General features: G+C 41.0%; 1 protein-coding gene across 4 annotated transcripts in view; it reads left to right on the top strand.

The window, feature by feature from the left end:
* Positions 1 to 16014, top strand: part of ELAVL1 (ELAV like RNA binding protein 1) — a 44552-nt gene that overhangs the window by 19417 nt on the left and 9121 nt on the right. For all 4 annotated transcript variants that reach the window (XM_075175761.1, XM_075175764.1, XM_075175760.1 and 1 more), the window contains exons 3-5: positions 7947 to 8050; positions 8862 to 9015; positions 13071 to 13296. In XM_075175761.1, coding sequence (XP_075031862.1) covers positions 7947 to 8050; positions 8862 to 9015; positions 13071 to 13296 — 484 coding nt within the window. The remainder of the gene's footprint in view (positions 1 to 7946; positions 8051 to 8861; positions 9016 to 13070; positions 13297 to 16014) is intronic.

The raw sequence follows: 16014 nt of genomic DNA on the forward strand, positions 1-16014 counted from the left end.
AGGGGATGCTTAAAGTGTAAGTGGAGCATGGTGCAGTGATTCCTGGTGTAGTGTTGATCCGACTAATCCAGCCTTACAACAGCGCAGTGCTTCCCAGGTGCCTTACTAGGTTAGGCACAAGACCAGACTGTCCAGCTAGGCTGAGCTTTGCCCCCAGCCGGACACAAACATGATTATGTGGGATTTCTGCAGTGCTCGCGTAGTGTTTGCATGACTAACGATAGTTTTGGACAGCATTTATGACTAATGAAGTAAAACTGTAAAAAGTAATTCAGAATGATTAATTGTAGCTTCAAGCAGTTATTCAGGCAAAAAAAAAGAATACTTGCTTCCGTTTTCTAAAATCTATATAAAAGCCTGTAAAATATTTTTTTGGGCAAAGTGAAAGTGATTTTTAAGATTAACATGCTACTTCAGTACCTGTACTAAAACTACTGAACTTAGTTCTATCTCAAGCAGTGTGTTTTCTAGTTTTCTGGGACTTACTGTGGCCCCCATGTTGTAAGTGGGAAAGAATGGGTGTGTTTCAGAGAAGCAAAGCAACTTCCCAGTATCACTGATGAAGCCAAGTGTAAGGACATTGCGGAAGAATGGAGGACTGGCTACTTGGGGCCTGGATCAGGAGAAAAGTTTTGCTTCAGGCTGTGGGTTTTAGCTTCAGATTAATGTGTTTGCAGAGTAGCTGAGATCCATCATCTGTGTCTTTAGTGAAGGACTGAGTGTAGCGTGTTCCTTGTATTTTCAAAAATATACTGTGAGCTATGTGATAGAGTAGTAATAAAGAGAATCACTTCTATGTTGCGTTGACAGGGTTTGATCAGCATAGACTTGTAATGGAAAATCATGCCCTTCTACTGTTAGTTTTGAAGATCGGTGATTAAATACTTGAGATGTTTGTTCACATCCAAAAATATGTTTTGACAAAAATCCTTCAAGAAACTGCTTTCTTTTCTTTTTTTTTTTTTTTTTGTAAGGATACCTTGTAGTATCAAAACAAAAACTGCCAAGGGGATAACAAATACCAACTGCTTGTCTCCAAAGTTGAGCCAAGCAGCGCATGTAGAACATGTTAGGTTCTAAAGTTGTCATTTAGAATATTGAAGTGAAAAAGTGGTCAACAGTTATGATGTGGAGCAGTTTTAATATTGGGCTGAAGGACACAAGGAGGAGCTACAAACCAGCATCATCTCCTGTGACCAGTGGACAAAAAAATGACAGAAGAAAACTAGTGGAAACCTACAGAAACGAGTTTTCACTCAATTAAAAATAGACTGTGAGAGTGGGTGCTTCAAAAATGTGTGACAGAATAACTAGTCCACTGAAAATTGGCAGAGTCTGTGTTGCTAGCCATGTGGCAGTTTTGGTAATTCCAGGCTTTGATTTAAGGACTACACTAGAAATAAACTCAAAATTTAGACGTAGTTCATGAATGGGAGAAAATACTGTGAGGGAGAAAAGTGTGATTCTTTACCTTCTCTAAACCTTTCATTAATATTTAGTTCTGTTACATCCCTACTTAAATGAAGTATGCATATAGGCTCTCTTAATACAAAAAGACCTTGTTCTGTGGAACTGGAAGAACCTCAGGTTGACGTAGTGTTGGATTCCTCCTTCTGTCATTTGAGATCATAGGATAGTGCAGTTTCAAGGGACACTAGTCCAGCCTCCTGCTCAGAGCAGAGTCAGCTGTGAGGTCAGACAGGTTACTCAGGACTTTATCCCGTTTGGTCTTGTAAACCTCCACATGCTCCAGTCCCCTGAGCATCTTGGTGGCCCTTCGCTGAGCTCACTCCAATTTATCAATGTCTTTCCTGTTTTGGGGGACATTAAAAATTGGATGCAGTATTCTAGGTGTGGTCTAGTGAGTGTTGAGTAAAGGGGCATGATCTCTTCCCTCTGTCTTCTGGCTGTACTTCTGTTAGTACAGTGCAGGATGCTGTTAACCTTCTCTGTCATAGTGCACTGCTGGCTCGTGCTCGCCTTGCTCTGTACTGTGATTCCCAGGTCCTCTTCCACAGAGCTGCTCTCCAGCCAGTAAGTGCCCAGTCTGTGTTGTTGCCAGAGTTTCTTCCTTCCCATGATCAGGACTTTGCATTTGTCCTTGTGGCATTTCATAAGGTGCCTGTTGGCCCATTCCTCCAGCATGTTTAGGTCCTTCTGGGTGGCAGCCCTGCCCTCCAGTGTATTGACAGGTTCCTCCCAACCTGGTGTCATCTCCAATCTCGGTGAGAGCGCACTCCCATCACCTCCTCCAGGTCGTGGATAAGAAGTTAAACAGCAGGTCCCAGGATAGATCCCTGCAAAACTCTACGTGTTGCAGGCATACATGTAGAGTGTGGTGGTTTTTTGGGGAGTTTTTTTGGTCTCTTTTTGAAGATAGATGCAGATGCAGCATTTGCCTTCCTGCAGTTGTTGGGGACCTCTTGCAATTTCCATAGCCATTCAAAGATGATAGAAAGCAGTTTTGGCCAGGACATGAGCCCAGTGTCTCAGCACTCTTAGAAAGAGCCCATCTCGTCCCATGGACTCGTATGGGTCAAGTTCTCTCAACCAATCACTCCCTGACTTGATCTTCATCCACTGGTCCTTCTCCTTGAACTCTTTCGCTAAGTGCAGAGGTCTGTTAGACTTCGGTGAAGAGGGAGGCAAAGAAGGCATCATGTACCACTCCCACCAAGTCACACACCCTATTCAGCAGCTGTCCCACGTTTTCCTTTTTCAGCCTTGTACTGCTGAGACAGCAGTAGAAGCTTTTCTTGTTACCCTTGGTATTATTTTTTTGTTTGTTTGTATTCCTTCCAAGTCTCAGCTACAGTTGAGCTCTGGCTTTCCTGAGACTGAGTGGACAGTGTTTCTAAATTCCTCCTTTTGCAGGCTGTCGCTTCTTCCATCTCCTGTATGCTGCCTGTTTGCGTTGGAGCTCTGCCATGAGTTCCCTGCTTAGCCAGGCTGCTCTGCTGACACATCTGCTTGTTTTCCTGGGAGTTAGGATGTTAGGAAACAAAAGATGCTGTATGTATGATGTTGACTCGTCTCAGGGGGTTAGAATATAGCCTCTTGATCACTTGCTCTGCCAATCCTACCTTGCTGCACTTCTGCATTGGCATAACCCTTTTTTTGGAAGTTTGATGCAAGGGTGCTTGCATTTTTCTCAGGGTTGATGTGATTATTTATCCCCAGCTATACCATAGTGTAACTGTACTAAAGGAAGCCTACACAAGGCACATCTGAGTACTTTTAATCTGTTTGCATCCTCTGAAACTACAGAGTCACCGCTTTGAATTCTGCTTTTTCAGCACATTGATGTCTGGTATTTGGACGTGGTATTTCTTGATGCTTTCATACATATTTAAGCTATCTGGTTATCACTCACAGCACATTTTGTAAAGCCAAACAAACAAAAAAAGCAAACCTAACTCTCTTTCCAAGATGCCACATCCTCCCGAGTGACGTTTGGGGAGACCTGTTCCATCCTTCTGTGTTATTTACTTGGGCTTTTTTAATTTAATCTCAAAACACTGTTTCCCAGTTCAAAAAAACAAATTCTAAACTGAAATGCCTTCATACTGAGGTGCTCTGACATAACAGGAGCGGGGTTTGAATTTAGATTTTCTTGAGAAGGATAGGATGGGGAGAATCTGTGTTAGCTGCTTTCGGGGTGGCAACTAGTCTGTAGTGAAGTGGAAAGTAAGCTCTGGTCTTACTAGACTCCCCGGTGAAACTAGAGTCGTCAGTCAGTAGTGGGAGGGGAATAAGAAGCGAGCTAGTAACTGAAGCAGTGCATCTCAGGGAGCTGGGAAAAGAAGCAAGGACATGGACAGAAAACCAAGTAATGCACAGAAAGAAAATGAGTGCCCTCTTTCATGAAAGGGCTTTTTATCATGGAAACAAAACTAGATTCTTTCTGCTGAAGGAGTATAGTAGTTTGCTTAAAACTAGGTTTTATGGTCACTTTGTTAATTATTCATACAGATAAGGACCTACTTGTTTCTTTTTTTATCTTTGTCTCTTGAGCAGATTTGCATTTATGTATATGCAAATTTTTTTTTTTAAGGTTTTTTAATTACTATCTGCTAAAGTAGTTTGAAAACTGTTACGGTACTGCCTTCTTTTGCATGATAGGTTTCTGGCAGGCTCTTAACATCATCATAAAGCAAATTACTTGTCTCCTTGCCTGGGATAAACACTTGACATAAATCATAATGCTGTGTAAATGCTGATTCCTTATGTATTTTCTGGTATGCCCTAAAAGGAAGGTAGTTTGTACTGTTTAGGAGGAGGGAATACAGAGTAAAATTGTGAAGCAGAGAGCATTCCTGAAGAGTGATCTGTCAGGGGATTGGTGGAACATGCCCCTCTCAGTGACGGGACTGTCGTGTGTTAGGTATCCTAGCCTGTGTAGAGATGAAAAGTAGTAACTGAATGGCAGGAGATGGCTGAGACTGATGGTATTAAGTATTTAGAGCAAGAGAAGTTAATATATGTTGTCAATTTTGCGTGGGTTAGCTTTTTTAAGCACTTAAGGACTGTAAAGTCATGTTAACGCTGATGTGATAAGTGGTGATCAGTATAGTCTAAGAGGGAAGGTCTATATTCTAGCTATTTGTGGAGAAAGATAGGTAATTGATATTTTCTTATCTAGTGGCAGGTAAAAGTTAACAGGTCCATAATTTCTGGGTTTTAATACAAACTTACTATCAAATGCCTACAGCGAATATGAGAAAATCTGGTAACTGTTGTAATCTTGCCACTTTTCAGACCCTTCTTTTCTTGATCTCTGTTTCTGTCAACCCCACTACGTCCCTGCTCTCTTTTCCCAGGGCTTTCAAACTCTTTGAAAAGGAATAGTCATTGAGCAACCTCTATAAAATTAGAAGTCGAGAAGGTGCAGAATTTTGCTCAGATGAAAACAGTAAAGAAGGCCAAGGGGATATGGTCACACTTGTGTGTACTTTGGGGAACAGACACTTGAAAGGATAAGCGTGTGTAAGCTCAAGGACGGTATTTGCACAAGAACAAGTGGATACGAAGTATGAAGGTCTGCATTTAGAAAAGGAGAGCATTGGAGGGGGTTTGTAGAACGTGCTTTTAATCAGAGTGCCTGGGACAAAAATCTAACTGCTTTTAATGTGAAGCTTGCTTACATTTTAGGGAAAGGGAATATGTACAGTTTGTGATTACAGGGACTGGACCCAGATCATGTGGTCCCTTTTGGTCCTGTGTGTCCATGAGTGCTGTTACTTACACACAGGATAAAACCAAAACTAAGTAGCCTAATCTTCCTTGTCACTGATCTTGAACAGTGCATAAACATCCAACCTGTCCGATGCTTTGCAAGAAAGCTGCTAGTAAGTAACGGTTGCCTGCCTACTGTGTTCTCGGGGAACTTGTTGCAAGAAAATACGGAAGGATACTCGCTCGCACTGGTCATAGGCTGAGCCCCTGTTCTCCATGACTCAGAGTACTAAAGATAGCTTAATAAATTTATACGGTGTGGAATCCTGCTGCTCTTCCCCTGCCAGGAGAATACAGTCACCCCCTCCCCAGTGCAGCGTCCACCTGGGAGCGACAGCCCTGATTGCCAGGCTCAGTGGTTCAGACTCGGAGGGATCAGTCTTGTTGCGGTCTGTTTCCTTGGTCTTCGAGGGGCTATTTCCATGAACGTTGTTAGGACCTGGTTCTATTCAGTAGTTTGCTGGAATATTCATGTTTATGTGGTTTTGGGGACAGATGGAAAATGTTAAAAAGCAGCTGGTACTCTGAGCCTTCGGAGCAGGTGCTGGCATGCTGTACCTGTGAGGGTGTCAGACTCTTCCCACCCTCTTAGGAGGGAAAAAGTAATTGCCTACTGTCTGCGTGATATTTGTTCCCTCTTAAACTTACCTTTGTTTTCTTTGTCAGATTCTGGAGAAATAAGCCAGGGTCCAGATGCTAAACATTTTTCTAATCGTTAAATTATTTGTTTTCTTAATCAGGGGAAAAGAATCTCAGGAGGTAAGTGGTTGTGGACTAACCAGATTTGATCGAAATGAGTGACCATCTCTGACTAATAAAACAGAAAATGAATGTTACAAAGAAATCAACAAAAAACGCTGTAGGTACATGTAAGATATGTCTGCAAAATCCTGATCAATGTGATCTGTAGATCTTTAAAGGATAAGGGTACAGAAGCTGGTGTCTAAGATCTTGCTTTTATTGCATTGAATTTCTTTCCTATGCAGAGTTAAATCCCACTTGGCTATCAAAGAGTGATTTGCCATTACAGTTGTGCAGAAGCGTCTGCTGTCATGAGAGTTTGATCTGTGCTAGTGGAGATGTTTTAACACTGGGTCTGTAAGAGAGCAGCGTATTGTTCCTGTACGAGGGTTGAACACAAAGGGGATCTGGCTTCTTTAAGAGCTTTAGCAGACAGTAAAAATTAACTGGGAGTGTTTATACAAGGAGTGTATTAGGAAACAGGCAATGACATTATTTGGGTTTAGATGAGTTACTGGTCTATTACAATTCACAACAAAGCAGACAAATGCAGAGGACGTGCCAGGGAGTTGTGCTGTTGCAGTTGTTCTGTAGTCAATCTGTCATGTATACTGTTAGTAATAACACTGTGAGGGTTATCTGGAGCTTCCTTCCATCCCTTGTGGCTTTTAAATTCATAGGTCTTAATTCCTTCAGTAGACTGGTGATGCTTTTTTCAGTAAAGGAGTTAATCTGCAGTATCTGTTACAGCCCTTTTCTTCTATTTCTCTGACACTTTGTGCTAGGATAATCACCATTTGACTCTTTGGGGGGAGTATATTTGGTGTTCTGAAATGTCTGGAAAGTGTAAGAAAACTTCCTTGCCAGCTAAGACTATTGCGGAGCCACGGTGTGCGATTAGAAAAGGGTTATATTTCAGAAGAGAATCATCTACTATAATGATTAGCTGTGTCTTCCAGTGTTCTCAAACCTAACAATGGAGCTTAATAATAACTTAAAAATAGTATATTGTTAAAGTAAAATAGCACATTTTCCTATGCATGCTTACAATTTTCTTTAGAAAATCCCACAGATCTGGCTGAAACAAGAAGTTGTCTGAAAAGGTGTATCTTTTATTGAATGGGAGTTGCTTTATTGCACTGAGACAATCTTGAAAGTATTTTAGTTATTTTTAGGTCTACAGTGATAAGAGCCTCTAATTGTTGGGAAAGTGTAACCCAAAATGATCAGTATGTAGTGTTATAATTGATAGTAGCATTTGTGGAGGTTGGAGATAGAAGCAGAACAAATAAATACCCAAATAAGTATCCTTTGCCTTAAATGTTTTAAAGATTTGTATTGTTACTCTAAAATTCTTCTTGTAAGAGTTAAAAGTAAACTTACATAAAGTAACAGTACATGAATTGACTGCATTAAAGAGAATTTTTCACTCTTCAGTTTCATCCTGTGTTTGGGAGACTTACTGCTCCTTAGCTGTATGAATGTATGAAGGATTGAAAACTTTTTTCCCCCTCTTGTCTCCAGCAGTGAAGGTTGGAATAGCTACACAGAAATGAGTAGCCTGATGATTTCTTGCCCAGCAGTCATCTGTTGACACTTTCTCACTTTCTGCTCTTTATCTACAAGAGTTTGTACTTATGAACTTTGTTACAAATTCTTGCCTTTGTTCCGCACCTGTTAAGTTTACTTCAGAGTCGGTATTTTAGTCCTGAATTTCTTACTGTTGATGGATCATCTGATACACACTGTCCTTGAAGACGGAGGGATGTCCAAAGTGGCAAATGAAAGAGCTTTGAATTATTTCATACGATATATGCCAGTCTTGAGAAACTTCTTCGGCTTATTTAAATATTTGCTGTATGGATTATGTTTATGTTGAGTTCATTTTTTCTCGTTTGCATTTCCTTTAATTTTCATGGTGATAACTTTCTTTTTGTTAGAATTAATTTTAAAAATGTTCTTCCATGTAGGACACAGCTTAGGCTACGGCTTTGTGAACTACGTTACTGCAAAAGATGCTGAAAGAGCAATAAACACACTGAATGGCCTCAGACTTCAGTCAAAAACTATCAAGGTAGGATGTCTAGATTTTTTCCATCTTTTATGAAAATGGCATTCTAATAAACTTCATTCTGGTGGTAAAGGCTTGTGTGCTTTCCAACTGTAAAAAAGGTAGAATCTGGGAGAAAAGTAGTAAAGTGAGCTGTTAAGCCTCTCTAGTTTTGTAATAGCTTTGTATTCAAAGATTCCCTTTTTTCATTCCCACCATTTTTACAGCAGTAGGTGGGATCATTCCAAATTGTTGCCAGGCTTCTGAACTCACGTATATCTCAGATACTTGATGATCTCTATTTTAAATCTTCTTAATACACATGCACTCCTTTTCCAAAAAAATGGCTAGTACTGTATGTGTAGGAAATCACACCTGCGTAGGTGATATTTGTAATTTTCTGTAGTAGCAGAAATTTAAGATAGAAAACTGCCCTCCAGCTGATAATATCTTTTTATGAGGCTTTAAAAAAATACACTGACAGCACAAGTTCTTGGTGATCTGTGGTTCTTGACAGGTCCGGTATCCGAGTCAGAACTTCAGACAGGGATTCTTCAATGTAGCAAATACATTTGTTGGAAGCATTGGTAGTAGTCTACTGCTGTCTCTTTATAGCAATGCCCCTATATTCTTTATCTGTTGGATAAGCCCAAAATGAAGTTATATAGGGACATGACTTGACTTTTTTCGTTCTGGCAATTTCCCCTACCTTCTTGTTCTGCTTTTTTGAACTCCAATAAAAAATGCCTGCATTGTTTAGTGGGAAATAAATTAAAGTGATAAAAGAAATTACTCTTTCCTATTTACACCCTGAACATACTTTTTTTTTTTAAAGGTTTCCTATGCTCGTCCAAGTTCTGAAGTTATCAAGGATGCTAATTTATATATTAGTGGACTACCAAGGTCGATGACACAAAAAGATGTAGAAGATATGTTTTCACGTTTTGGGCGCATCATCAACTCACGTGTGCTTGTGGATCAAACTACAGGTGTGTTCTGTTGCATGAGTTTCATAAAACTGTAGCGTATAGCATGTTTTATGTTTTTCTCAGAGACTGGTACTTCCTAAACTAACCATGACATTTGGTGTCAACCACTGAAATAATTTTAATGGGATATCCTTTTCCAATGATTTTTTTTTTTTAAACACAGAATGACTTACGCTGCCTCCTTTGCTAGCTTACAGTCTGAACCTTCTAAACCTCATATTGTATTTTATGCTCTTATTGTCAGTTTTACCAGGCTGCTGATTTGCCAAATCTACTCTTGCTATGACACTTGATATTACTGTAGTGCAGTGTGCTTCTGGGCAATGTTTGTAATGTGGAGTGCTAACGTTACCTTTACTTTACGCAAATGCAACTATTATCCACAGGTAAATTCCAGGCCTTAATTATATGTTAAAAAGCAGAACAATAATGTGTTTTGTCTTTTATACTTACTTGGAACTCACGCACAATTTCCTCATATTTTAAAACATTTGAGGTGTCTTACAGTCCTCTGGGGTTACTGCTAACCAAATAATGAACTTAATACACTTAATACTACCCTCTTGAATTTTCTGAATGTATTTTGTTTATTTAAAAACAGACAAATAAAAGGGAGAAGTTGCTTAGTTAAGCACTCAGCTCAGGAGAGACCAAAGTTAAGGATTTCCTTTATAGTGTTAATTCTGACTCAGTGTTACAATGTGTCTTCAGAGTTTTAATTTCTTACCTAATTATTTCAGACTGTATAACTGAAGAGTATGGCTTATCCTGTAACCTTAGGTGTTCTGTGTTTTTTCCAGTAGCCCATACTCATGTATGAATTTGGAGAGAACTTCTACAAATACACTTTTTCATTGATTATGCATGTGCTATATTAGAATAGAAGATAATCTAATTCTAGCAATTCCACATTTAACATTTGTATACAGTAGTATGTACATTTATACACAGTAGTTAAGCAGCAACTTTCATGCTCTGTGAGGAATCTGCTGTAATTTAGAGTAGGCCATCAGCAGCTTTTGGTGGGATTAACCTGACTAAATGCTGAAGTCTACAATGTTAAGTATCTCCATCAGAGCTAGCTCCTTGTGCAGGCATCTACTTTTAAGTGTTCCGATTTGGGCAGACCGCACTGTAAATGCGATTGTGCCTAAAAGAAATCTGAGGTGACTAGATGGGATCTGGATACTGACACTGTAGACACTCCAATGTCGAGCAAGGAAAATCCTATCCTTCCTTTCCTAGGGAGAAGGATTAATTTTGTCCAACTTTGATATCTGTACGGTTCTGTCTCTAGAGCTAGTTATCTAGGTGACAACTATAGGTAGAAGCAAGAAAAAGATTCCTAGAGCACAGAAAACTTGTATTAATACAAGTGTCCAAAATAGTCATCCTTCCCTGCCTGCCAGTGGAATCTAGATAGCTAGCATCCGTCTTTGACAGAGCTATAAAATGAGATGATGGAAGTCATACAAGTAAAATCTCTCCAGGAATAATATAGTTTTCATTGAGTGTGCTGAGGCGTGATGCTGTCTAATTCAGTGTCAGCTCAGAATATACTTCTTTCAAATAACCTTAATAATGTATTGTTTGAAGAATATATTCTGTTTACATTATAAAGTTTAATGCATGCATAGCCTAGGTTTCTTTTCACTTCACTTCAAGAACGTAGCTATGTCTTGGCTTTAAAACCCGCGTTTCTGTCGTGGTTTAACCCCAGCCAGCAACTCAGCCCCACCCAGCCGCTCGCTTACTCCCCCCGGGTGGGATGGGGGAGAGAATTGGAAGAGTAAAAGTGAGAGAACTCGTGGGTTGAGATGAAGACAGTTTAATAGGCAAAGCAAAAGCTGCGCGTGCAAGCAAAGCAAAACAAGGAATCCATTCACTCCTTCCCATCGGCAGGCAGGCGTTCAGCCATCTCCAGGAACGCAGGGCTCCATCACGTGTAACGGTGACTTGGGAGGACAAACGCCATAACTTCGAATGTCCCCCCTTCCTCCTTCTTCCTCCAGCCTTACATGCTGAGCATGATGTCATATGGTGTGGAATATCCCTTTGGTCAGTTGGGGTCAGCTGTCCCAGCTGTGTCCCCTCCCAACTCCTTGTGCACCCCCAGCCTACTTGCTGGTGGGGTGGGCTGAGAAGCAGAAAAGGCCTTGACGCTGTGTAAGCCCTGCTCAGCAGTAACTAAAACATCCCTGAATTATCACCACTGTTTCCTCACAAATCCAAAACATAGCCCCATACTAGCTACTGTGAAGAAAACTAACTCTATCCCAGCCAAAACCAGCACAGTTTCATATCTTGATCTAGTCCCAGTCAGGACAAATTTTAATTTGTGCTTTTAGATGTACCTTCTCAGCAGAGGTTGTTCTCTAGCTTTTGAGACTTAATCTGTTTAAAAATATGCTTTCTACAAGATTTTTAAATGAACACTATGATCGATCAAGTGAGAAGAGCTAAGATGAACAGCATGGAAGTGGAGAAGAAGTAACAGTATGTTGGGCTCTGGGATAGTCCTTGCTGACTTCTGGGCGATGCTGCCGTTCTGTGCCTTCCTCCCGGCACAGAAAGACTAATGTCAGTGGTATTGGAGCATACAGTGCCGTCAGCTCTAATTTGATGAGCCGATCTGGTCCAGCCTCCTGTTTTGGAAGTAACCAGCAAGAAAAAAAAATGGAATAACTTCTTCACAGATTGACTCCTTTCCAGCTAGCTCTAGAAACACCACCTGTACAGTTGGTGCTGGCCATCTCCCGCCGTGGTTCTGCCGTTCTTCTCTTCAAAAAATGCAGCGACGTAGGAAATAGGCTGTCTCTGTGTGACTTTGCATACTTAACAACATGCAATAAACAAGATGAGTTGTTATTTATGGAAGTTCTCCCAGTGCCCCAAATGAAAATACGCCTTTCCTAGAGACCATTTTATGGGTAGTTATAGGGGTTGGAGTCCCTTTTGCTTGCTTGCTGCATGCCTAGGGTTTTGTCATGCTGCATTTCCTTCTGTGAAATATAGGAAATAATGTTCAATCGTTATAAACGACTTTGTGATGTATGATAAGCTTAAACAACTTCTGAAACTGTCTTTGAAGATTGCCCTACGTGGGTGTAGAGCAGAGACAACATGAAAGTATTTGATATGGCCCTTTCTGAAACGGAGTTGGTCAAGTCCTAGAATTAATCTAGCCATAATATCTGCTTTGGAATGAAATTTAAACAGAATGTACCCTTTTGGCTTCACTGTGATAAACAATATTTCCAGACTATGGTCAAGTCACAGATGGGGGGTGTGGGGAAGAGGTCTTATGAGGCATAACTTTTACCTAAGTCAAGAAGGGTAACAGCATCCAGTGGCTGGGGTCTGGAACTAGGAAAAAAGATGCGAATGTTTAACAACAGTGTAATTGTTTCAGTACAGTTACCAAGAGGTAATTCTTAATCAGTTCTTAATGAATTAAAAATAGGGTATGTGACAGCTAGAAATAATGGCAGCGGTATAGATGAAATTATGATCTCTTCATTACAGAAGGCTAAATTACCTTATTAGAGTTAGACCTTCATGCCCTCATCTACGAACCAGAGTGTGTTTTCAGCATGGAAAACTAAAAACGTTTGGAAAAATCAGTGTCAATTTTGTGTTTGCAGATGCTTTTTAGTGATAAAATAATCAAAGCTAAGGGGTTTTGTTTTGTTTTTAACAGACTAGAATTATTTTTTGCTTTTTTGTGGAATTAATTTAAAATGTTGGGAGGTTTTTTTGTTAATGGAAATGTCAGTTGGTGATGGATTTCATGGAATTCTACCATGTTGGATTTTTTTTCATTAAGTGTTTTAGTGCTGTTTATAGCTGAAATGAATGTGTTAATTTGTCTTTTGTTTCTTAATTTTCTACTTTATCCTCTAGCTGCTGAAGAAACATTAGTAAATGTAGAGAACTTGAAAGCTGTGACCACAGAAATATTTAACTTTTTCGTTTTTTGCTTTCAAAGTTATTTTGAGTTTATCCTGAACTTCAATTTTTTTTATTTTTTTTTTTTTTATTGGTTTGGTTAAAAGGTTTGTCCAGAGGGGTCGCATTTATCCGGTTTGACAAAAGGTCAGAAGCAGAAGAGGCAATTACAAATTTCAATGGTCACAAACCCCCAGGTTCCTCCGAACCCATTACAGTGAAGTTTGCAGCCAATCCTAACCAGAACAAAAATGTGGCACTGTTATCGCAGCTGTGTCATTCACCAGCTAGACGGTTTGGAGGGCCAGTGCATCACCAGGCGCAAAGATTCAGGTAGGTTAGGAAGAATAATGCATTTAAGGCTGTACTACTATTCCCGTGTCCGTCTGGGAAACTGTACTCTTGCAGCTGTGCAGTAATATCTTCATTGCAGCATGTGTGAATGAATACATAGTGCGCTATATGTCCTGCAGTGTTATGTAAATAAATTGTGGAATTAAAATATGATTAAAGTAAAATATTACTTGTAAAATTTATATTGAAGTTAATTATGTAAAGGTTCATACACTATGGTGTCTATTTCTACAATTGAGTGTGTAGCGAGATGATAGAAAGTAGCAGATTCCAGATGGGTATTTGTAGATGCCGGTCTCAACAGATCCCCATTCTGTAGTCCATATATCTGCATGCAGATATGATTTGGCAACTTAATTAAAGCTCTGAACCATTGGTTCCAGCAGAGAGGTGTCATAGTAAAATAGGAAAACCTTATTTCTGATTAAGAGATTCTGTGGGATTTCTTCGTACATCTTGAGCTGTGCAGCATTCTGTCTTTCCTTGAGTGGTCCTAATTTCAGGAAGATTATTGAGTAATTGCAACGTACTGTCTGCTTCCAGAGCTGTGGAAGGTATTATGTATTTTGCCTGCGAATTGCCTTAGTTGCTTTGAATACGAATTGCTTGAATTTGAATTGCCTTAGTTGCTTAAAGGAGGGTGTTGATAGTTGGACTGTGCTCTGGAAAATGCATTATATTTACTGTCTTGCAGATAAGTAATTGGCTTTGTTAAGAGATGTGTTCATGAGAGTTGCAGAGAGTAGTGTTTCCCTGCTGAGAATTTACTTTTTTTTTCTTTTTCTCCTCTGAGGTATCCAATTAGCTCGGCAAAATTGGACTAAAAACTCAAATAGCTTTTTGCAGTGCTGCTGTTCCAGTATTGCTGTGACCTTTCCGTGGTGCTTTGGTTTAGCATTCTAAGAACAGCTAGGTGTAATGTGTCTCCAATGAGAATTAGTACCTTGTCGTCATTTGTTGTTTCACACTAAGGGTGATTGAACAGGTTGCCCAAAAATTCTGTGGAGTGTTCATCCTTCCCTAGTCCTGCTGGCCACACTATTTCAGATACAGGCCAGGATGCTGTTGGGCTTATTGGCCACCTGGGCACACTGCTGGCTCATATTCAGTCAGCTGTTGACCAGCACCCCCAGGTCCTCTTCTGCTAGGCAGCTTTCCAACCCTCTTCTCCAAGCCTATAGCGTTGCATGGGGTTGTTGTGACCCAAGTGCAGGACCTGGTACTGAGCCTTGTTGAATCTCATACGAAGATGCCCATCAACGAAGCCTGTCCAGATCCCTCTGTAGAGCCTTCCTACCCTCAAGCAGATCAACGCTCCTGCCCAACTTGGTGTCATCTGCAGACTTACTGAGGGTGCACTCAATCCCCTTCTCCAGATCATTGATACAGATATTAAACAGAACTGGCCCCAGTACTGAGTCCGGGGGAACACCACTTGTGACCGGCCACCAACTGGATTTAACTCCATTCACCACAACTCTTTGGGCCCAGCCATCCAGCCAGTTTTTTACCCAGTGAAGAGTATGCCTGTCCAAGCCATGAGCTGCCAGCTTCTCCAGGAGAATGCTGTGGGAGACAGTGTCAAAGGCTTTACTGAAGCCTAGGTAGACAACATCCACAGCCTCTCCCTCATCCACTAAGTGGGTCACCTTGTCATAGAAGGAGATCAGGTTAGTCAAGCAGGACCTGCCTTTCATAAACCCATGGTGATTGGGCCTGATTGCCTGGTTGTCCTATACGTGCCATGTGGTAGCACTCAAGATGATCTGCTCCATAACCTTCCCTGGCACAGGCTGACAGGCCTGTAGTTCCCCGGATCCTCCTTCCGGCCCTTCTTGTAGATGGGCGTCACATTTGCTAACCTCCGGTCAACTGGGACCTCCCCGGTTAGCCAGGACTGCTGATAAATGATTGAAAGTGGCTTGGTGAGCATGTCCACCAGCAACCTCAGTACCCTTGGGTGGATCCCATCTGGCCCCATAGACTTGTGTGTGTCTAAGTGGTGTAGCAGGTTGCTAACCATTTCACCTTGGATTATGGTGGCTTTATTCTGTTCCCTGTCTTCCAGCTCAGGGGGCTGGGTACCCCAAGAACAACTGTTCTTACTATTAAAGACTGAGGCAAAGAAGGCATTATGTACCTCAGCCTTTTCCTCATCCTTTGTCATTATGTTACCCCCCACATCCAATAAAGGATGGAGATTCTCCTTAGTCCTCCTTTTGTTGCTAATGTATTTATAGCAAGACTTTTTATTGTCTTTTACGGCAGTAGCCAGATTACGTTCTAGCTGGGCTTTGGCCCTTCTAATTTTCACCCTGCATAACCTCATGACATCCTTGTAGTCCTCCTGAGTTGCCTGCCCCTTCTTCCAAATGTTATAAACTCTATTTTTTTTTCCTGAGTTCCAGCCAAAGCTCTCTGTTCAGCCAGGGCAGTCGTCTTCCCCGCTGGCTCATCTTTTGGCACATGGGGACGGCCTGCTCCTGCATCTTTAAGATTTCCTTCTGGAAGAATATCCAGCCTTCCTGGACTCCTCTGCCCTTCAGGACTGCCTCCAAGGGACTCTGTCAACCAGTCTCCTAAACAGGCCAAAGTCTGCCCTCTGGAAGTCCAAGGTGGCAGTTCTGCTGACTTCCCCTCTTTACTTCTCTGAGAATTGAAAACTCTGTCATTTCATGATTGCTATGCCCAAGACAG

The sequence above is a fragment of the Calonectris borealis genome, chromosome 28, assembly GCF_964195595.1.
Source record: "Calonectris borealis chromosome 28, bCalBor7.hap1.2, whole genome shotgun sequence".
Taxonomy (NCBI): Eukaryota; Metazoa; Chordata; class Aves; order Procellariiformes; family Procellariidae; genus Calonectris; species Calonectris borealis.